Source organism: Rhipicephalus sanguineus, unplaced genomic scaffold (genome assembly GCF_013339695.2).
Source record: "Rhipicephalus sanguineus isolate Rsan-2018 unplaced genomic scaffold, BIME_Rsan_1.4 Seq10350, whole genome shotgun sequence".
NCBI classification, from domain to species: domain Eukaryota; kingdom Metazoa; phylum Arthropoda; class Arachnida; order Ixodida; family Ixodidae; genus Rhipicephalus; species Rhipicephalus sanguineus.
In genome coordinates, this window is record NW_023614208.1 from 113820 (window position 1) to 135998 (window position 22179).

At 49.9% G+C, this 22179-nt stretch overlaps 1 protein-coding gene across 1 annotated transcript in view; it reads right to left on the minus strand.

The window, feature by feature from the left end:
• Positions 1-21934, minus strand: part of LOC119375945 (acetylcholinesterase) — a 36109-nt gene extending 14175 nt beyond the window's left edge. Inside the window, exon 1 of the mRNA XM_037645963.2 lies at positions 21657-21934. Coding sequence (XP_037501891.1) covers positions 21657-21923 — 267 coding nt within the window. The 5' untranslated portion in view covers positions 21924-21934. The remainder of the gene's footprint in view (positions 1-21656) is intronic.
• Between the last annotated feature and the right edge of the window lie 245 nt (positions 21935-22179).

A 22179-nucleotide genomic window follows, 5' to 3' on the forward strand; every position in this document is an offset into this window, starting at 1 on the left:
CCCACAACACAAACCATTCACTACACACGCATACGTGCAGACGTTTACACATACCCCTCTAAGAAGCGCTGGCCCTTATATAGTCACTGATTTACAGTGGACCATGGTGGCACAAAGATGCGTCATTTTTCTTCAACTCTTTACGATTTCATGGCTGCGTCACAATATACGCCGACATTATTAAATAGTAGCTATGTCTTAGCCAAGCGCACCAGTTAATCTAAAGCCGCATGATAATGAACAATATAATTACAGAGAGTTGATTAAGTTAGTGCGAAAGCGACCATATTGAGAACCGTTCGTACCATTCCGACGACATTTTGAAGTAGCGCCATCTTCCGACAGCAGCCACAGATGAAATTTCTCTCTCTGATTTCTTTATTTTCAATAGTTACTGTGTGAGGGCGCAACATCGGCAACATAGTTCAGATTCCGTCGCCTTCGTCGCGTCGACTTCGTTGAGTGGTTTGGCGTTAACATCTGTTCACATTCTGTTCATGCGTTGACCACAAGTATGACGATGGGCCATGGATTCTTTCAACTGCTAGCACTTCAGTGACAATGCTTCTGATGCGGTACGGCCGTATCATTTGTGTATACGTACGTTTCAACGCGGGTCGTGCGAAGAAACAAGACAAGATGGCCTCGCACCGGACGGTGGTCTTTTGAGAGCGATGTCAGTGGCTCTTGGCGTCGCGGCAGCTCGATTACTTGAGTAGAGAAACTGGCGCTACACCGCACGAATTATGGAAAAGAACGCTACCCACACTACGTGTTCTGTAATATTTCAGTACGCTGTACCTACATGCTGCTCTGCTACTGTTACGTCACGGTATTCGCCTGGCGTGTGAAATTGTGGTCATTGTGCGACAACTGTGTAGTTGTCGTTGTGGCGGTGGTTTGTCTTGCGTTAGATTTGGAATACTCTTTTCACAAAGGTGAGTGAGAGTGTTAGTGATTACCCACTGTGCACAGCTGTCATTAGAAGCTCATTTTGTGTTGAGTTTCGCACGCCAAAGCAAAATCCTGAGAACGAGAGATACATACTGCACGCGTGCGTAAGTCGGTCCTAATTCTCAGTGATGGCATGCGTATTCCAAAACGCATGTGATTGAGAATTTAGGCTTAATTGACAGAAGTCATTGACTTATTTTTCAGATATGTGCAATTATGATGCAGGTTAACGTTAAAATGCGGCCACGGCGGCCACATTTCAATGGGGGCGAAAGGCAAAGAACACCCATGTGCTTATGTTCGGGTGCACGTTAAAGAACCCCAGTTGATCGAAATTAATCCGTAGTCCCACACTACGGCGTGCCTCATAATCATACTGTGGTTTCGACACGTCAAACTCCAGCAATTATAAGTTATCGTACTTTCACGCATGCACTGTCCAGTGGTATCACGTTTGCTAAAATGTTGTAAAAAAATAACCTTCATGCTTCTTTATATTGCTTGTTGTATTGATAAGTGCTATAAGTGACGTGTAAAACTAAAAACGCGTGCTCTAGCCAAGTATGTTAACGCCGAAAAAAGTTGAATTATTGGTGTACAGTCTAAGGTGTTCATTTAAACAAGACTGTTTTGTGAAGCGGGACTTACTGTATTTATGACAAGCAGATCGTGCGCAAACGTATACAAACAACACGAGACACACTGAAGTATGCGGCGCATCGCGCACACGCCGAGCCTATAAAAAAAGAAACGCCACACACGTTACTCAACACATAGAACAAAAACAATGAACATCACTCGTGTGTTGCTCGCATCAATCCTAGGTACAAGTAATTGCACGCGATTGGCCGAGATCGGTAGCACTGGATAGTCTGGGCTGAGGCTGCCGAGTGAGCGCGAAAGGGCAGCCGCTCTCCGCTGCACGGAATCACGATTTAACTCGGCGTGCGCATGCGCGCGCGCGCAAGTCACGTGGTTGAGGAGAAAAGTTTCTCCCTTGGCGCTTGCAACAAGAGGGCGCGACGAGTAAATCGTCCGCAAAGGAGAAAGTCGCGGCTCCGAAGGAGGAACGGAGCCCGTTGCTCCATTCTCGCTCCTTTTTTTTTTTAGAGTGCAGTGCTCCCGGCAAACGACAAAAGGACAGAGGTTCTGCGATGAATGGTACGTGGGCAACCTCATGTTCAATGAGTTGACTGCCACTTCCACGTTCTGACTTCTGAGAAGTATTTGCCTCGCTTCAATGAAGGGCGGCTACTAGGGGTGTGCGAATAGTGAAATTTTATCTCGGATCGAATAGTGTCGAATAATGGCCAAAAGTATCGAATATCGAATCAAATATCGAATACAGAATATGTTATTGAAACTTGAAAGAAAGAACAAAGAAATGAAATTTGTTCAGACCCTCAAGCACATAACGCAGCGAGTGACTGCTGCCGAAAGACTACAAGTTGTGATGCAGAGACACATGACGTGGCTTCAGGCTCTCTCGCCGTGATGTTACGGTCTTACGGCTCATCTGACAACGGTAATGTTGTGCATCATCGTCATGAGTGATCCGGGCCGAAAAATCTTCGACTGCGCGCCGGAAGGATGGGAGTTTCTGAACGAGTGTTGCTGTGCGGCAGTGGCGACTGCACAGCGTGAACAACTTTGCACAAGTGAAGCCAATCACCGAGGGTTTCCGAGAGAAAGTCTGGACGTTTTACGGCGCATGCCGCGTATGCGACCGAACTACACAAGAAGTCCGTGCCTTCGTTTCGGAAGCAAAGTTTTGAAGGGCTTCACTGTTTTCTCGTGTTTTTTCTTACGTGCATAAATGACATAACCTCCTTGTAAGTAAACATGCGCTTGCTTTCGAACCAGAATATCAGTGGAAGTTTGAACGAAAGGCCTACTGTAACGACGTTAGCGTTAGTTTTAGGCACCCCACCCTGATCATGTCGCACCATTGGCCTTTGTCGCGGTTTAGACATTCGTCCTGTCGAATTATTCGAAACTTCGAATAGTAGCTATTCGAAAGCAGAATCGAATTATTCGATTAAGTGTTATTCGATTCGAAGTCGAATATTCGCGCACCCCTAGTGGATACTACATCGTGCATGCAGTCGTGAGGAAAAGCACAGGAGACGTACTGGCATGCCGCTGCCTCTGCCCAGCCGCGTGAGTATAATTTTTGCTTATTGTGTCATGCGTCCTAATCACATGAACTACCGGGCCTCCGCTTTGGCGGTTTCATGCCTTGTCTTGTTCGCGATCCGTGCGTGAATAGCGCTGAAAGGCATCATTCTTCTTAAAATCATCGGTGTAGAAAAACAGTGATGGCACGAAATCGGGGTGCCTGGGCGAGTTGGACGGCGAACCTGCAAAATCCGTGAACATCGCAGTACGGTGACCAGAAAAAAGCAAGCACGTTGAAACATCGCTAACACAAGCAAAACGCCGCAAGATTCATGAATCGGTGCGCGGCAGTCACGTCAACAGTCAAAATACGGGGATGTTTTTTTCTTTCTTGCTGAACAGCGAATGTGCTTCGACGACAGAAATGAACCGCTGAACTTCAGTGAATGACAGGCGACGAACATGCACTCTTTGGCATTCATTATGTTCAAGCAGAGGACTTACGGCGACCATTCTTACGACGCCAAAGTAAACAACAGCGTAGTTATGTTGAAACCGAAGCGAACCTAGGGGCTCTTAGCCACACTTTGCTGTTGTCGTAGCGAGAGCTTCGTCGCTACTGGACTGCTACGCGACGAGCCGGACAGAAAGCGCACACTTGTTCTGCGCCCTGCAGAAAACGTGGCATGTTCTTCGCGTACGCCACCTAAATTATAGCAGTAATTAGCACAGATACCTTTAACGAAGTGCTTTTCGCACAGTCGTGCGAAATCCGAAGGCTGCCACGGACTGCCGTCTTCATTTTGGTGCCTGACAGCCCTGTTCCACGCTTCACGGCACTGACGATCACGTTTCACCGATGGCAAGCGGAAATATGAATGTTGCTGCCGGGCACGCCTAGGGAAGTGCATCCATAAGCGGCACACGTCGCCGGCATCGTGCTAACAGAACCAGATATATAGATAAATAAGAGAGAGAAAAGGTTTATTAATGCAGAAAAGCTGAGAGGTCGGCCCCAATCCATGTTCTGGCCAGCTACTCAGCAGTAGGAAAGGGGAGAGTGGTAGTATAGAGAGTGGAGAGAAGATGCGGATGATGATGATGATGGAGAAAAGTGGCGACGAAGTAAGTCCTTGAATGTCCAAAAACTATTTACAGTCTCTCGTCGAGCTCTGTATCGCGCCAAAACATGTTCAGCGCTTTCAGAATATCGCGCTGATGACATGGTGGTGGTCCCAACAGAACTTTTTCTGAAACTTGTTGCTTCGATGACAACAAGACGGCCGCCATTGAATTTCTTTGTGTGAGGTATCGTGGGCAGACGCACAGGAGGTGTTCGATAGTCTCAGGAGTGCCACACATCTCGCAATTGGGATTGTCGGCACGGCCGATAAGGTGTAGGTAAACGGCGAGTGAATGCCACACCTAGTCGTAGTCGGTGAAATAAGCCTGTAATACACCTTTTCATGGTTGGTGGGATTCTAACACTCATATTTGGGTCAAGTTCGTGAAGCCGGCGGTGACGATGGCTTGGAAAAGGCCAATATGCTGCTGTAGTCTCACTCAGGAGTGTGTACACTACGGTGTTAGTAAATAAGTTTGTTGTGCCTGCCTGCACATGCCAACACCACTCTCACCGCCAATGCCGCGGCGTGCGTCTGCGACGGCGCCGCACAGATCGTTTCGCAGAGTCGCCACCAGGGGGCCGCGCATGCGCTGTAGAGGCATGCAAAAGGCAGATTATGGCGTAGTGGGCAGTGCGCAACTGTACTTGCAATAGGCATTCTACGATAGTTTGAAACGGCCAATATTACGCGCACAGTTGATGCATGCACCGATATTCGAAGCTAGGCTAGCATTTGAGAAAGCGATGACCAGGGGACCCGATTACGCTGTCGCGTTCTACTCTTGAAGGCGAGGCTCAAGGAGGAGGAGGAGGAATAAACTTTATTATGAACCAGTAATTTAAGTTCCTTGGCCTAGGCCTCCCACGTGGGGACGTCGAGGTCATTGATCTTTCAAGCTTTTGCACTGCCTCGAGGATCGGAGAGATTGCTTCTGCACCTCACCTGGTTTTGCCCTGCCTCCATGATTGGCCCACCAACGACATGTCATGCGATGACGTCATCACGTAGCGTCACGTTATGTCATGTAATGATAACGTCGCAGTCACGTCATCATGATGCCGCAAATATTGGCGATTTGTGACGCCATGATGACGTCATATGGTGGCGTCATCATTTATGATATTTTGCGGCACTCATATTGACGCCGCCGACGCCACCGGTCAAATTTCGCATATTGATGAAGCATCTAAGGCTTTAGCCTTAATAATAAACAAAAAATGTATGCAGTTGCACTCAGCGTGAAAGCTGTAGGAAGTGCGGCGCAGTGATTCGCCTGCCCTTCGGCGACGCTGGCATTCACGGGCAACCGCGTGCTGTCCTTCAAAACGTGCAGACTGCTTGGCGTACGTTTTGGGAAAGGATAGCTTCAGTTGTGATGCAGCGGCGCCCTCTCACCTCCTGGTTTCCCTCTTTCTCACCATCCCTTCTATTTCCCACTACTTCCTATACTATACACGGCTATTCTATGCTTTATCTTCCCGGCCTCCTTTCCCTCCTCCGCACATCTTTATCACACACCCTCATTTCCTTTTCCGACCCGTTGCTGTAATGTGCTCGGCTATCACTCTCTCCCCTCCCCCTCTCCCTCACATAAATTCTGGTCACCCTCACTTCTCTCTCCCGCCCTCTTGCTATGCTGTACAATGCCTGGCTATGCTATACATGGCTTTGCCTGGGTGATGCCAAGCGAAGAGTCAGATGACAGCAAACATGAGACGACAACGTGGGCCTCTAAATTGCTCGCACTTAATGAATTTTCTTTCAGGGGCTGGGGTTTGTACCCAAGTGCGCCCAGAGGGAAATTGAGTGCCTTAACCACTAGGCCACGCGCCCAACGTGAACTGTACTGAAGCATGCAAATGCGTTCCACCGATGATAAAAAAACAAACAAAAAAGAAACATTGGGAAGCAGTACACTTGCTTCATTGAAATATTTCGTGTTGATGGGCGAAAAGCGATCTGCTGGACAAGGCGTAAGGTCGATATCAGGTATTTCACACATTAGGACAATTCTGACTGTGATAAAATTGAATTCCTAACCCGCGTTTCTGTGATCGCGGGATGGTCCTTACATTGGCCCGTGGCCTCCGCGATTAGCTCCGGGAACGCGCCGTTGCTACGGCCGTCTCGTTCGGCGAGTATCCAAGAGGCGAAGTGTGATTTCATCAACGCCTCATACCAGCGCGAGGTGGCTGCCTTAGCCCAAAGGTTGTCCATTGTATCCGTTCATATTAAAAACAGCTCTGCGATGCACGCCTGGAGTCACGCCGTGCTCCCTGCTCGCCCCTTCAAAATTCACGATTAGGCTAGATGGGAGACACGACGCGCATCGCCTTTCCTTTCACGTTTCTAGCACGGCCATGCACGGACGCTTTACGTGCGTAGCACTTTAGAGCCCGGCTTGTCGTCCATCCACTGTGACCTCATGGTCACGCAGTGGTCAATATGCGCCTACAACAACGCTAACAGTGCTGAAAACCGGTGCAAAGTAATCTAGCAAGGTTTAAAAAAGTCACAGTTTCGCCGCAAGGGCGAAGCAATGAATGCGATAGCAAGAAAAGCGGCCCGTGATGGACGCGCTGCGACTACCGTGCGTCCATCACTACCCGACAGCTACTAGACAGTTTAATTTCACGTACGTAGGGACTTCTCATACGCAAACGTGAAAAGTACACGTACGTTACGTGCACGACATCTGAAACGCTTTTAGGTACACGCACGCGACGCGCGGTGAGAGCTACCACGTAGCTCCATCTGCTGAGAATCATGAACATTGCGGTAGCTTGTTCGAGCGCCCGCGCGAGCAGACGGCGGAAGGGCAAGGTTTTCGCTGCGCAAATATAAGAAGAAGCGAGAGAGCTGGCCGACGCCTTTAACGCTCCTAGCGCCATCTCGTTGGTAATGAAGAAACGCTTATAAGCGCCTCCGTCTCGGAGGGCTGCAAACGATAAAGGGTGTGTATATAACGCTCGCCGTTAGCTGCCAGAGGGACGTGCGCTTTGTGGAGTAGTGCTTAGCGCACCGCGCTGCGAATTTAGAGGTCGCTGGTTCGATTCCGCGCTTCGGAAGCATTTTCTGATATTTTTTTCTTTGGGATATTGATGTATATATACATACTTATACATATACGCAGCATTGACGGCGGCGACGGCGACTGCAAAAATCAGCCAAGACTGTCCATATAATTGCTATCGCAATAATAATGTAAACTAGAGAAATAACACAGAAATTATCGCAGCAATTTACCTGAAATCGCGAAAAACGCTAGTGAAACATCCGGCTGATAGCCGCGCTGCGCGAGAGAGGGCGCCACCGACTCGGAAGGGGTAAAGTCCCTATACCTTACGAAAAGTACAGCTTTCTCTTGATCTACGCCGCTTCCTCCTCTCCACGCCTCTGATAGGGCGACTGCGGTCACGTGGTAGCGCGCGCCCTCTTTCTCGGTATTTTGTCTCTTTCGCCTCTCGGCGCCATGTTGAACGCTCCGACGTGCCATGTGCTGTGTGTTCGCCCCATGTGAATTGCACGAAGTTTGAAGCGTACGTGTGCGTCTCGCTCGTATTGACGCGATGCCGGGTTGCTGTGCGTTTGGCTGCCATAACCGTGACACCCATGGGAAAAAGTTTTTTTGCATTCCGTGCGGAAAAGAAAATGCAGGTCGTCGCAAAACTTGGCTCCACAGAATCGACCGAGCAAACTTCGAGCCGAGATCGGCGCGGCTTTGTGAGGTAAGTGCTCGTGCGTTTTTACTCTTGACAGGCGTCTTGCTTTGCCGTGTGAGATATGTGGTGTATTACTTACTCAATGTCACGCGAAATTTCGTGTTATTTGTCATGCACCAAGGCAGTCACTTTCTCGAGCAAGTGACTGTCTTGAACACCAGATGGTCGAAATTTTCGGATGCCTCCACTACGGCGTGCCTCCTGATCATATCACGGTTTTGGCACGTAAAACCCCACATATTAATAACTCTGAAAGAATGAATGTCGTGCACTAGAACACTAGGTGTGTTCCACATATTCTACTAACCTTTCACTGTGATGTGCGGATGGAAGGGCGAAGACGGAGCGAGCGTCGGAATGAAAGTGCGATAGCAAAACAAAAAAAAAAGAACCTGGCGCGCAGGATTTATCGAAAGCGGTGCATTTGCGTGCAGCTCCTCCATCATATTGTCTAATTTGGCGAACCACTTCTGGGTGACAGTCAGAACTTTTTGCAAATTCGGAACATGAGCGGGGCTTTAGTTCAGCGGACCGCGGCTCATCGGCCGGCGTGTCATCATGAATTATCGCGTCACAGATTTAGCGCATAAGTTTCAACACGCTGCGGTAGTTGCAGCAGATGCCTGTTAGACGCGCAGTAGATCAAAGCAATAAATTTAAAATTTCAATTAAAGCGCAGCCATGCGCTTATTTTAATAAACGTTCATTCATGTTTAGAACGTTCTCCGGCGCTTATGGTGTTTTGCTGCTGTGATAAGATTTCAACCTAACTTGAGTAAAGTGCGTTGGGGGGCTAGTTGGTATGACATAGAATGGTAAAAAACTGCGCGGTTGACGGAACACAAGAAGTAGTACACAGGACGAGCGCAGACTAACAACTGAATTTATTGAAGCATAAATCTTCCACTTCACAAAACCATGATATGATTATGAGGCACACCGTAATGTAGGGCTCCGGAAATGAAATTTTGACCATCTGGTGTTTAACGTGCGCTGACATCGCACAGTACGCGGGCCTCTAGCATTTCACCTCTATCGAATTGCGACCGCCGCGGCCGGAACCGAACACGCGACCTTCGGGTCAGCAGGCGAGCGCCGAAACCGCTACATCACCGCAGCGGGCAGGCCGAGGAGAAGTAACATATGTGAAATGTCATGAAATTTTGATCGAGCACCTTCATGGGAATTGCAGGCATTGCTGCAGTTATATATGATAGAGATAGTTTATACGCACGGGAACTATTCCTTCCCAAACGGCGTGGCTTGACATCACAGCTGCCATGCAAATATTTCTTGCCGATGGAATAAATACACGGGGAAACGCTGCGCTCCGAAAAGAACCGTAAACGACATGCAATTTGCTACAAATTGTACATTGCTTGCAGCAGCTCTCCTGGCGCGCTGTAAGGGAATTAGATGGTGCGCACACCTACACCAACTGAGAAAATGAACGCAGAAATAATAGAGTCATTACACACAGCCGTATGCGAGACATGGCACGCGACCACGGCTGGACTAGAAAAGCTGTGGCTGAAGTGGCAGCGCCAGCGCGCAACCGGCCTGAAAGCTTCACGCGTCCGCGTGGCGCGTTCGAGGGGGCGCCGCCGTCGCGCGCGACAGCGCGCAGGAGAGGAGGCGGCGGAGGGGAGAGCAGATGGCGGTACTTTTACGAAGTATAGGGGCTTTAGGAAGGGGGGCAATTGTCAACGAATCACTTGATTACCAGTGCTATGCACTTCCTCACGTTTCAGGGTAGTGAAGCTGCATTAAGCGCAGGGTTTAGAATCATACCAACAAGAACACAAGAAGGACATTAGCGCAGGATTTTTGTTAATCATTCAGCAACCCGCGGGACGGCGACCTTAGCCTAAACTCAAACTTCTCCTGGCTATCACACCGCTTTCTCTGATTGCGCTCTCCCCGTGCGAATGGAACTGCCTGAGCAACGGCGCGTTGCCGGAGGTCAGGCATCTCGGAGACCACGGATGGGCCGGTCTGCAGGCTGAGGCCTCGACAATTAGATGAGGCAACGTGCCTTGCCGAAGCAAATCGCGGGAGCCACATACAAGCTCACGAGCACTGGAAAGGATACGAAAGACGTATACGAAAGGCCCGAAAACATCAATATCCGCCGCGTGCGCTGCTGCTTTGAGATGTACAGGTGGCGCCAACTACGCCGAACGGTTGCGCGAAACCAGATCCACGATTCCCTGAGAAGTCTACCGCTTGCCATCCGCTTCTCACTATTTTTGCATTCATTTTTCCATTTTCGATTTATATTTACAAAGCCAATGCTGCTGCATTGGATATTGATGGCATTTGTCATCTTTATTGGTTTATTTTGTTTGTTTTGAAATGTCCTCTGTCATTTTTTTATCGCAGTGGGCGCGCGCGATGCGCCGCACACTTACGTCCATGCGTCTCACATTGCTCATGGATGTCGGGTGATATGTTTCTCAGCATAGATAAAAAACTTTGAGGACGCTTGAGCTTCGCCTTCAAGCGTAGAACGCGGTAGCATATTCGGGCCCCGTGCGCATCTTTTTCTCAACTACTAGTCTGTCTTCATTTCTCTTTGCATATCTCAACAGTGCCGCAAGGAGACGAACGTCTGTGCGCGTAACATTGGCCGTCTCAAACTACCCTACGATGCCGACTGCAAGTACAGTTGCGCAGTGCCCCATACGTCATAATTCATACTCTTGCGAATCAGCGAAGTGCCCACTATGCGTCCGTAAGGCAACACGCGAACCTACGCAGCTGCTCGCTTTGTTGATGCTTTTGCTGGTGATTATTGTTAAGTATGTCTGAGAGCTTTGTAATGGGCTTTGTAACATCCTTGTCTAAGCAAAGAACACACGATACACGTATCGTGTGTTCCCTGACGAAGGCCGGTCCCCGGCTGAAACGTTGGAAAAATAAAAAGTTTCGTTCTGCACGTCCTCTACTTCGTAGTATCAGTTCTACTAGATCCAAGGTCCCTTCCTTCTTCACGCAAACACACGCAAACACACACACACACACACACACATACATATATATATATATATATATATATATATATATATATATATATATTTTTTTTTTCAGAAGCTTGCAATGTACTGCATTATCGGAAAGAAAGCACATGATTATTTTCTTCCAAAAGTTGTGGACCACAGCCGCGTGATTCTGTCGGAAACACAGCTTTTTTCCACGTCCTTCGTGAAATTACACTGTATTGATGCGAAAAGAAACATCGTCGTCATTGCCCTTGTCAATTGCTCGACACAAGACGCTCATCTGGAACTTAGGCTGAGCTTCATCAAGGTGGCACAGGTCTGTCATCAGTAGCAGAGTGCAACGTTGAGCGAGTTTGCGCATAGCTTAACGAAATATTGTCACGTGGTCGTGACGTCAACGAAGAGAGCAGTCGGCGTTTGCAGGATAAAACTGTTTATTTGGCCGAACTTGTGGCCGGAAAATGAGAACTAGCACTACAGCAATACACGCTGTACAATGATAGCGGCGAACAGGGCGTCGTCCGTCGATCAACTGACAAGCGGTCAAGCGCGTCGGCTTTTATACAGGCGCTATCGAACTTTCCAGCGATATCGCTGGTGGTTGCGCAATCTCTAGAATGAGCTCGAGCGTTCGCGTCTTGCGCGCAATCTTAACAAAATAATCTACAATAATCGTGAAGCTTCTCGAAGAATTAGGCGCGGTTTGCGCTGAGCGTTGCCGACAGCCTTTGTGGGCGAATGCAGCAAAAGTGATCAAAAACGTACGTGGCATTCTCCTCTGAAAAAGCATCGTCCCGATGCTTAAAAACAGAACATGAATACATGCAATACTAAAGAAAACTAAGCAGACAAACATTAGAGTCCTCAGGTGCGTTAACGAGCATAGTACGGTTTAAGGCGCACCACATGCACGACCTCGGTTCGAGCTCGGCGCCTCTGAGAGTTCGTGATGCCGTCGGGGACAACCTCGTAGTCGAGTGCGCCGAGACGTCGAAGTACCTTGTACGGTCCGAAGTATCGTCGAAGAAGCTTCTCGCTCAGTCCACGTCGTCGTATTGGCGTCCAGACCCAGACACGGTCGCCGGGCTGGTACTCCACGAAGCGTCGTCGAAGATTGTAGCGACGGCTGTCGGTGTGCTGCTGGGTCTTGATGCGCAGGCGGGCGAGCTTTCGACCTTCTTCTGCACGTTGTAAGTAAGCGGCGGCGTCGAGGTTTTCTTCGTCGGTGACGTTCGGTAGCATGGCGTCGAGTGTCGTCGCCGGGCTCCTTCCGTAGACCAACGTGTACGGCGTCATCTGCGTCGTTTCTTGGACGGCCGTGTTGTATGCGAAGGTCACGTACGGAAGGATGGCATGCCACGTCTTGTGCTCGACGTCAACGTACATGGCCAGCATGTCGGCGATGGTCTTAATTAGCCGCTCGGTGAGGCCATTGGTTTGAGGGTGGTAGGCAGTGGTCCGGCGGTGGCTTGTCTGGCTGTACCTCAAGATCGCCTGAGTTAGCTCCGCTGTAAACGCCGTACCTCTGTCGGTGATGAGGACCTCTGGGGCGCCATGACGCAGAACGATGTCTTCAACAAAGAACTTCGCTACCTCGGCAGCACTGCCTCTAGGTAGGGCCCTTGTTTCGGCGTAGCGGGTCAGGTAGTCGGTAGCTACGACGATCCACTTATTACCGCTAGTCGACGTTGGGAACGGCCCCAGTAGGTCCATCGTGATCTGCTGGAACGGTCGCCGAGGTGGCTCGATCGGCTGAAGAAAGCCCGCTGGTCTTGTTGGCGGTATCTTGCGTCGCTGACAGTCTCGGCATGTCCTTACGTAGCGAGTGACGTCGGCGGCAAGGCGCGGCCAGTAGTACTTTTCCTGTACTCTTGCCAGCGTTCGGGAAACACCGAGGTGTCCTGCTGTCGGGTCGTCGTGCAGGGCCTCGAGGACTTCTGGTCGCAATTCTTGAGGCACCACGAGAAGGCACTTGGCTCGATGTGGCGAGAAGTTTTTCTTTTGGAGAACGCCGTTGCGTAAGAAAAACGACGCCAGTGCTCGCTTGAACACTTTCGGAACGACGGCGTTCTTGCCCTCGAGGTATTCCATAAGGCCTCTGAGTTCCGGGTCAGATCGCTGTTGTTCAGCGAAGTCGTCGGCACTTATGGTTCCCAAGAAGCAGTCATCATCCTGGTCGTCTTGCGGCGGCGGGTCCACGGGGGCACGAGACAGGCAGTCGGCGTCAGAGTGTTTTCTTCCGGACTTGTAAACGACGTGAATGTCGAATTCTTGCAGTCGTAGGTTCCACCGTGCGAGGCGACCGGAAGGGTCCTTCAAGTTAGCTAGCCAACACAAGGCGTGGTGGTCGCTCACAATTTTGAAGGGCCGGCCGTAGAGGTAGGGGCGAAACTTCGATGTTGCCCAGATGATGGCCAGGCACTCCTTTTCCGTTGTGGAATAGTTGATTTCTGCCTTTGATAGCGACCGGCTAGCATAACTGATGACCCTCTCCAGCCCGTCAGTCTTCTGCACGAGGACGGCGCCGAGTCCTAGGCTGCTTGCGTCGGTGTGGATTTCCGTATCGGCGTCTTCGTCGAAATGCGCTAGTATTGGAGGCATCTGAAGGCGTCGTTTAGGTTCTTGAAATGCCTCGATTTGCGCCGTTTCCCACTTGAATGGCACGTCGGTCTTCGTCAGGTGCGTTAGTGGCTGGGCTATTCGTGAAAATTCCTTGACGAAGCGTCTGTAGTAGGCGCACAAGCCGAGAAAACGGCGTACGGCCTTCTTATCGGTGGGTGGCGGGAAGGCAGCGATGGCAGCTGTTTTCCGCGGGTCCGGGCGAACACCATTCTTGCTGATCACGTGACCCAAAAACAAGAGGTCCTCGTACGCGAAGCGGCACTTTTCAGGCTTCAGGGTGAGTCCGGAGGTCTTGATTGCTTGAAGTACAGCTTCAAGGCGTCGAAGGTGTTCGTCGAAATTTGAGGAAAACACAACGACGTCGTCCAAGTACACAAGGCACGTCTGCCACTTCAAGCCGGCCAGTACTCTATCCATAACGCGTTGGAAAGTCGCGGGCGCCGAGCAAAGACCAAAGGGCATGACCTTGAACTCGAACAGGCCGTCTGCTGTTATGAAGGCAGTCTTTTCTCGGTCTCTCTCGTCGACTTCGATTTGCCAGTAGCCGGTCTTGAGGTCCATCGACGAAAAGTACTTGGCGTTGTGGAGTCGATCTAGGGCGTCGTCTATTCGTGGGAGAGGGTACACGTCCTTCTTCGTGACCTTGTTCAGGCGACGATAGTCGACGCAAAAACGTAGGGTTCCATCCTTCTTCCTCACTAACACCACAGGTGACGCCCACGGACTCTTGGACGGCTGGATGATGTCGTCGCGTAGCATTTCGTCGACCTGTTTCTTGACGGCCTCGCGTTCTCGCGTCGAAACTCGGTACGGGCTCTGACGGATTGGTCGGGCACTTTCTTCTGTTATGATGCGATGTTTCGCGACTGGGGTCTGTCGAATTCTTGATGACGACGAGAAGCAGTCCTTGAATTGTAGGAGCAGGGTTTTTAGCTGGTTTTGCTCGTGCTTCGGGAGGCTCGGGTTGACGTCGAAATCTGGTTGGTTTCGTCGATTCGTCGAAGCAGGTTCGGTTGCATCGAAGAGGGCGAAAGCATTGCTGGATTCCACGAATTCGTAGATGTAGGCGACCGTCGTACCAATGTTGAGGTGCCTATATTCGTGGCTGAAGTTTGTCAGCACTACCTTTGCTTTGCCATCACGCAGCTCGGCTATGCCTCTTGTGACGCAAATCTGACGGTTGAGAAGTAGGTGCTGATCGCCCTCGATGACACCTTCAAGGTCTGCGTGTTCTTCGGTGGCGACGGAAATGATGACGCTGGAGAGAGGCGGAATGGTGACGTGCTCTTCTATCACATTCAATACGGGCTTTCCTGGCGTCTTGTGTGGCGGCAGCGCTTTTTCTGAGGTTAGTGTTATTGACTCAGATCTCAGGTCTATTACGGCACCGTGTTCACTTAGGAAGTCCATCCCAAGTATCACGTCCCTAGAACAGTGCTGCAGGATAAGAAAGCTCCCAGGATAGGTTCGGTCACTGATGCTGACTCTTGCTGTGCAGACTCCAGCCGGCGTTATCAAATGACCTCCAGCGGTGCGGATTTCAGGACCTTCCCAAGCAGTCCTAACTTTCTTCAACTTCGCGGCGAATGACCCAGTGACGACAGAATAGTCGGCCCCAGTGTCGACGAGAGCGGTAACGTTGTGTCCGTCGAATAGTACGTCGAGGTCGCTAGTCCGCCGTCTTGCGTTGCGTGTACGTCGCGGCGTCGGGTCACGGCTACGTCGGTTTGCACCGCTGCTTCCGCGTTGCGTCGTCAGGTCTGCTTCCACGGGTCGCAAAGTTTCGTCGTCAGGACGTCGTTCGGCGTGCGACGGGGGCTCGGAACTTGGTCGCGGCGTCGTCGTCGACGGCGGAGGATCTTCATCGTTTCGTCGTTCAGCAACCGCACCTCCATCGGTTGCTGCCCTTAGTTTTCCGGATACGGGCTAGGTGATCGACCCCGGTTTGGGCCAGTGTACTGCCGGCGGTGCGGTGACATGTAGCGGCCGGGCGACGGCGAGCGGGAAGGTCGTCGTTGTTGCCACTGTGTTCCGGTGAAGTAGTCGTCGATGTCGCGAGGCCGTTCGCCTGGCTGCGGGCGCGGCGCGTTCACGGCGAATCCGCGTAGCCCCATCTGGCGGTACTGGCAGCGGCGGTACGTGTGGCCGGCCTCCCCGCAGTGGTAGCAGAGCGGGCGGTTGTCAGGGGCGCGCCAAACGTCGGTCTTCCTCGGGGTGCAGTGCTGGCCGCCAGGCGGGCGGTAGGGCGTCGATGATTGCGGCGGCGTCTGGCGACGGAACTGCGTCGATGCGGTGTCTTGACGCGGGCGCGGCGGGGGAGCGTAGCGTCGGGCGGCAGCGGCGTAGCTCAAGGCTTGCGGCTGAGGCTGTGGCGGTTCAAGGGTGCCCAGCGATTGCTGGATTTCTTCTCGAACGACGTCTGCGATGGAGTCCACTTGAGGCTGGGGTGAGGGCAACAGCTTGCGCAGTTCCTCTCGCACGATCGCTCGGATTGTTTCGCGCAGGTCGTCGGAGCCGAGCGCATGAACAGCGGGGCTGTCTGGGATTGATCGGCGATTATATTGGCGGGTGCGCATTTCTAGCGTCTTCTCGATGGTCGTGGCTTCTGAGACGAATTCCTGGACGGTATTCGGTGGATTCCTCATAAGTCCAGCGAAGAGCTGTTCCTTTACTCCTCGCATGAGGAAACGAACCTTCTCATCAGGCATATTGGGGTCAGCGTGGCGGAAAAGCCGGGTCATTTCTTCCGCGAAGATGGTCACGTTTTCGTTCGGGAGCTGAACCCGTGTCTCCAGCAAGGTTGCGGCCCTTTCCTTTCGAACGACGCTTGCAAACGTCTGCAGGAAAGCGCTTCGAAAGGCGTCCCAAGTTTGAAGAGTGGACTCCCGATTCTCGAACCAGGTCCTTGCTGCGTCTTCAAGGTAAAAGTAAACGTGACGCAGCTTGTCCTAGGAGTCCCAGTAGTTGAATGTTGAGACCCTTTCGAAAGTCTCGAGCCAGCTGTCCGGGTCTTCGAATGACGACCCGCGGAAGGTTGGCGGCTCCTTGGGCTGCCGGAGCAGGATCGGCGCAGGCTGCACGGGGTCGGTCATTGTCGCTGCGGTGGGTGTTGTGACCTGGGGCTGCCTGGTTTGTTCGGGAAGGAGCCCGTGCTCTGGCTGCAGTCCCTTCTGCCTGCGGCTTGTTCGACGATCCGGGTTTTCTTTGCTGCCGTCCTCTTCGCGGCTTGGGCTTGGGTCAGCGCTTCGCGGGGGCGTCCGGATCATGGAAGAAGCAGCACCTCCACCAGATGTCACGTGGTCGTGACGTCGACGAAGACAGCAGTCGGCGTTTGCAGGATGAAACTGTTTATTTGGCCGAACTTGTGGCCGGAAAATGAGAACTAGTACTACAGCAATACACGCTGTACAATGATAGCGGCGAACAGGGCGTCGTCCGTCGAACAACTGACAAGCGGTCAAGCGCGTCGGCTTTTATACAGGCGCTATCGAACTTTCCAGCGATATCGCTGGTGGTTGCGCAATCTCTAGAATGAGCTCGAGCGTTCGCGTCTTGCGCGCAATCTTAACAAAATAATCTACAATAATCGTGAAGCTTCTCGAAGAATTAGGCGCGGTTTGCGCTGAGCGTTGCCGACAGCCTTTGTGGGCGAATGCAGCAAAAGTGATCAAAAACGTACGTGGCAATATTTGCGGCGCAAATGAGAACGAGGTACAAAAACGCGACAAGGCTTGATAGGACGTGCGCAAGATCCTGTTCTCTTGTGTTTATTCCTCGTTTTCAGTTGCGCCATAAATGTTTCGTTAATCTGTTGTCAGTGTCGGCATTTTCTTTCACGTAGGTCAACGCTCCTGTTCCTCCTTTATATTGCGCTCTTTCGGAATGAGAAAGAGACAGACGTTTACTAGAATTCTGCGCTCTCTCAGACGTCAAAGGGTCGTTGAATAAGCCATGTCACCGCAGCCGATACTTCGAACAGTTTACTTGTCTCCGTAAGCGCAGTGACAGTGTTCCTTAGCGCCAGTCATCATTTCAAGAAATGGTGACTTCGGTGACATTTTTTGTTGAGCTTCTGTTGGTCTCTTCCCAAATGAAATTTGTTTGGGTTTTCCTGTTCAGTGGTTAGCGCTGCCCCTCACGAACGCTGACGAAATGCCTGCTTTTATTTATTTATTTATTTATTTATTTATTTATTTATTTATTTATTTATTTATTTATTTATTTTTATCTAGGAATACCTCACAGGCCCCCGAAGAGCCATAGGGTGAGGGGGGCACACATTACAGCTCAACACATAATATGTCTAATAGGGTCAACTTGTTGGCTAGTTGGTAAAGCATGGTGAAACGGGAAACAGCGCAGTAAAAAACGACGGTTAAGAAGGAACAAACACCACACCACACGAGGCGCTTCTTGTGGTGTGGTGTTTGTTTCTTCTTCGTCGTCGTTTTTTTTTCTGCGCTGTTTCGCGTTTCAACATATTACGTTCTATGCACACGCGTATTGAGAAATTGTCATAGAGTGAAGAACATTCCAAGTATACAGATGCTAAAAAATATAACGGTGAAAAAGAAATGAACAGAAAGGTAAAAAAGAAACAGCAAAAAAATTAAGGCACCTGCGCACTAGTGGTGTCAAGCCTGAAGAAAGAGCGGAGCTGGGCGGCCTTCCTTGTTTCTATTTATTTTTCTCTTTTCTTCTCTTTTTCTATTTCTCTCTGTTTCTAAATGCGAAGCATTTCTTCGCTAACCTGTGGCACTTTCAGCGTTTCTATCTATCTATCTATCTATCTATCTATCTATCTATCTATCTATCTATCTATCTATCTATCTATCTATCTATCTATCTATCTATCTATCTATCTATCTATCTATCTATCTATCTATCTATCTATCTATCTATCTATCTATCTATCTATCTATCTATCTATCTATCTAGCCGCCTACGTCTGGGGTGCTCTCATGATCGCCTCCTTAACTTGGTGTAGACCAAAATTGGCATGGGAGGGTAAGAGGACTTGACGAATATGACTGTCGGGTCATGACATGAATAACGACAAAGTCCTGTCGCGTACATCGTCAAAACCTTTTCTCCAGACACTTGTGGCACATACCCGTGTGGCGACACAATCTGCGCAGCCACCACGCAGCCTACACCTCGCTATCATATCGATCGGCGTGACACGGATGCACGATGCGCACCACAATCCGATAAGCCACAGCGCCGAGCAGAATCATCCGAGGCATACGTCACCGGCGGCGCCTACAAAACTCGGCAGCAAGCTACCGAGATCCTCCTTGTTTATCTAACAGCGAGCGCAGCATCGGCATGTTCGCCCAGCTGCTACTTACACGTTAATAAACGCTGTTATGTTTCATGTTGCGATGCTACGTTCCTTCGGCACAGCATCCCACACCCGTTTAACACTGGCCGCGGTCTACCGGTATGCGCCACAGGTGATTCACAATTTATATCTACCCAGGTGCGGTGAGAACAGACACTGGTAATTTAAATGCGAGAACGTTAAGAAAAAGCGACACCGGCAGCGTTTACCTGATGAGTGCAAAGCATAAAAATTAGGATCCCAGAAGGACTCGAACCCAAGACTTCTGCGTGGCAATCAGGCATTCTACCACAGAGCCACGCCAGGTATATAAATAGCTTTGGAAAAACAGCCATGCAGGCGTAATGACCGTGAAACGTCAATTGTGGTTGTGGTGCTGGCTATCTAATTTTACACGGAAGGAATGAAAACTACATATGTACTCCTGCGATACAGGCGTCACATCAGATTAACGTCTGTGGTTTCAGTGTTGACTCCGCTTTTACAGCAGTCTAATGAACATTATATTTCTGTTCCTATGATTCAGCAAGCTATAATGAAGCACCGCTCGATCCCGGAGGAATACATTAAGGAAAGTCACGTATGATATGCAAATGATTGCACCATAAAGTGCACTTAGTTTCGATAATACTGCAATAGCATTGAAAGTTGGGCTAGTTGGTCGGGTAGCATGTTTGTGTGCATCGCGCGATCGACGAAGACGGAAAGAGCAGAACGGACACGGACGAGCGATAATACTGACGTATGCATTCTAGCGTGGGGGCTGACGTTACGTTACCCTTCAAACGCCAGTGTTGACAACGTGCCTGATTAGCCCACGATGTGCACTGAGCTACTACACTTACAAAAACACGTCGATACACTTCGTAACGCTTAGATCAAAGCCATAAAATGCAGTATAAAAGTACTCGCTTACTGCTTCGCATGAAACCGTTTCCCACAACGCGTGGGATCTGCCGCATTTTTCTGTTTGTTTCTCTATATTTCTTTTTGTCTTGCTCTCTGTTCTTTCTATCACTTTTTTTGTGTCTGTTTCTTTCTATTTCTTTCTCTGTCTGTTTGAGCTTTTATGTCTTTCCATATTTTGTGTCTTCATTTTCTTTATTTCTTTCTACTCCTCTCTTTCTGTTTCTTTCCATCTCTTCGTACTCGTTCTCTTGCCCATCAGACTTATTGCACCCCACGCCGGACAAATTGCCGCAGTCTTTCTGAGAGCCAAGCAGGAGAACGCAGAGAGCGCGTGCCGGCCGAGTTATCATGGTCATGATGACGATAGGTTTTTACATGGCCGACGCAGTTCCTCCTCGCGAAGAAATTTGACTTCGTTCTTACTTGGTATTGGGGCTTCCCCATTCCTGTAGCGCACACCCGACCGAGGTTTTACAGCGAAAGCTGTCATGAGATCATTTCACCGGCCGTTTTTCGCGCCGTAGTTGTCCGCCGCCGCCGCCGCCGCCGGTGTCCGTAACCAGTATCGCTCGAAATAAGAAAAAAAAACGGAAGAAAAAAATTCCAGGATGGAACGAGGCCCTCTGCGTGGGAGCCCAGTATTCAACCTCTGAGCCATGCCGGTTCTTTGAGCTGCTTTGCAAAAAGGTCCTATGCAGGCTTCATGTCGGGAAGGAACCACATTAGCATATGCAATATAGTGTGGTAGAAGAGTAAAACAAGCACCAAGCGTCGCACAACGCGAATTCTGTAACCAGGCGTCACAAAATGCGAATTGCGCAACGAGTAGGTTGTTGAATGCTTCCAACCCATTACAAAGGGATCTGCCATAATTCTTCGTCGTCATCAGGCACAGCATCAACAAAGTGCGCATAATGCCTTACATACTTTAAGCAGGTACCACGGCTCTCCGTAGAATTACGAAAAATGGCACAGTGCCTGCTGCCGTACTTCTCAAAAATTACGATTTATAGCGTAGTGGGTTCCTCGCAAGTGCACTTGTATTGGTAGCCAAGGAAGCCCATAAGCGCATGATCCATTTACTCGGGGTTTCAGTAAAATTACAATGATTTAGAGCGTAGTGGGTTCCTCGCAAGTGCGCTTGTATTGGTTGCCAAGGAAGCCCATAAGCGCATGATCCATTTCCTCGGGATCTCAGTAAAATTACAATGATTTGTAGCGAAGTGGGTTCCTCGCAAGTACACTTGTATTGGTTGCCAAGGAAGCCCATAAGCGCATGATCCATTTCCTCGGGGTCTCAGTAAAGTTCTCGCCCCCCCCTCCCCCGTCTCTCTCCCACGTCACATATGTTATACAGCATGACGGGAGAGGGAAATAGCGACCGGGCGTCACCCAATGCAAATTACATAACTGGTGGGGCGTTTAAAACTTCCAACCCGTTACAAAGGGCTGAGCCATAATTCTTCATCGTCATCAGTCGTCGCGTCAACAAAGTGCACATAATGCCTTACAGACGTGTAGCTGGTGCCTCACTTCTCCGCAGAATGACGAATAATGGCTTAGTAGGTGCTTCCCGACTTCACAAAAATTGTGATTTATGGCGTAGTGGGTACCTTTCTAGTGTACTTGTATTGTAGCCCCAAGAGAGCTTACAACGGGTTCTAGAAACGCCGCTCTTCCAGCTTTCGCTGTGACTGTGCTGCGGTTTCAGCGCAGGCCTGGCGTTTTTTGGTTGGCCGGACAAAAAACAATTTGCTAAACAACTTCGCTGTTAAAAGTTGCGTAGCACTACAGTTAGTATTGCAGAAGAAAATGTTATGTTTCTTTATGTTTAATCGCAGCAATTCTGTACACCTACCTGAGGGCATCCAGTAGATCCAGATGTGGCGTCTAACGTTCCTTCCCAAGGTTTCTTCGGCTGCGGAGGGCGGAACCTGAGCTTGCCCACGGGAGGCTCGGCGTAGGGAATGCCGCGGAACTCCTCCACAGTTTTTCCAAGGCTGCGTACAATTCTTCCACGGACACGACCTTCGGTAGTCTGCCTTTCGACGTGGCTGCCGCCCTCCGTTGCGCACAGAAGGACGGTGAAGACGAAGGCTCCCAGAATCCCTGTTTGGCACGTCATTAGTCGCTGCTTTACCTAACCTGCACATTCAAAATTGTCTTAGCACGAAAGTGTGCGAAAGTCATTCAAGATTTCCCATAAAGTCGATGCGTATCTATATATATATATATATATATATATATATATATATATATATATATATATATATATATATATATATATATATATATATATATATATATATATATATATATATATATATATAGCTCAGTGGCGTAGCTCAGTGGTAGAGCATCGGACGCGTTATTCGAAGGTC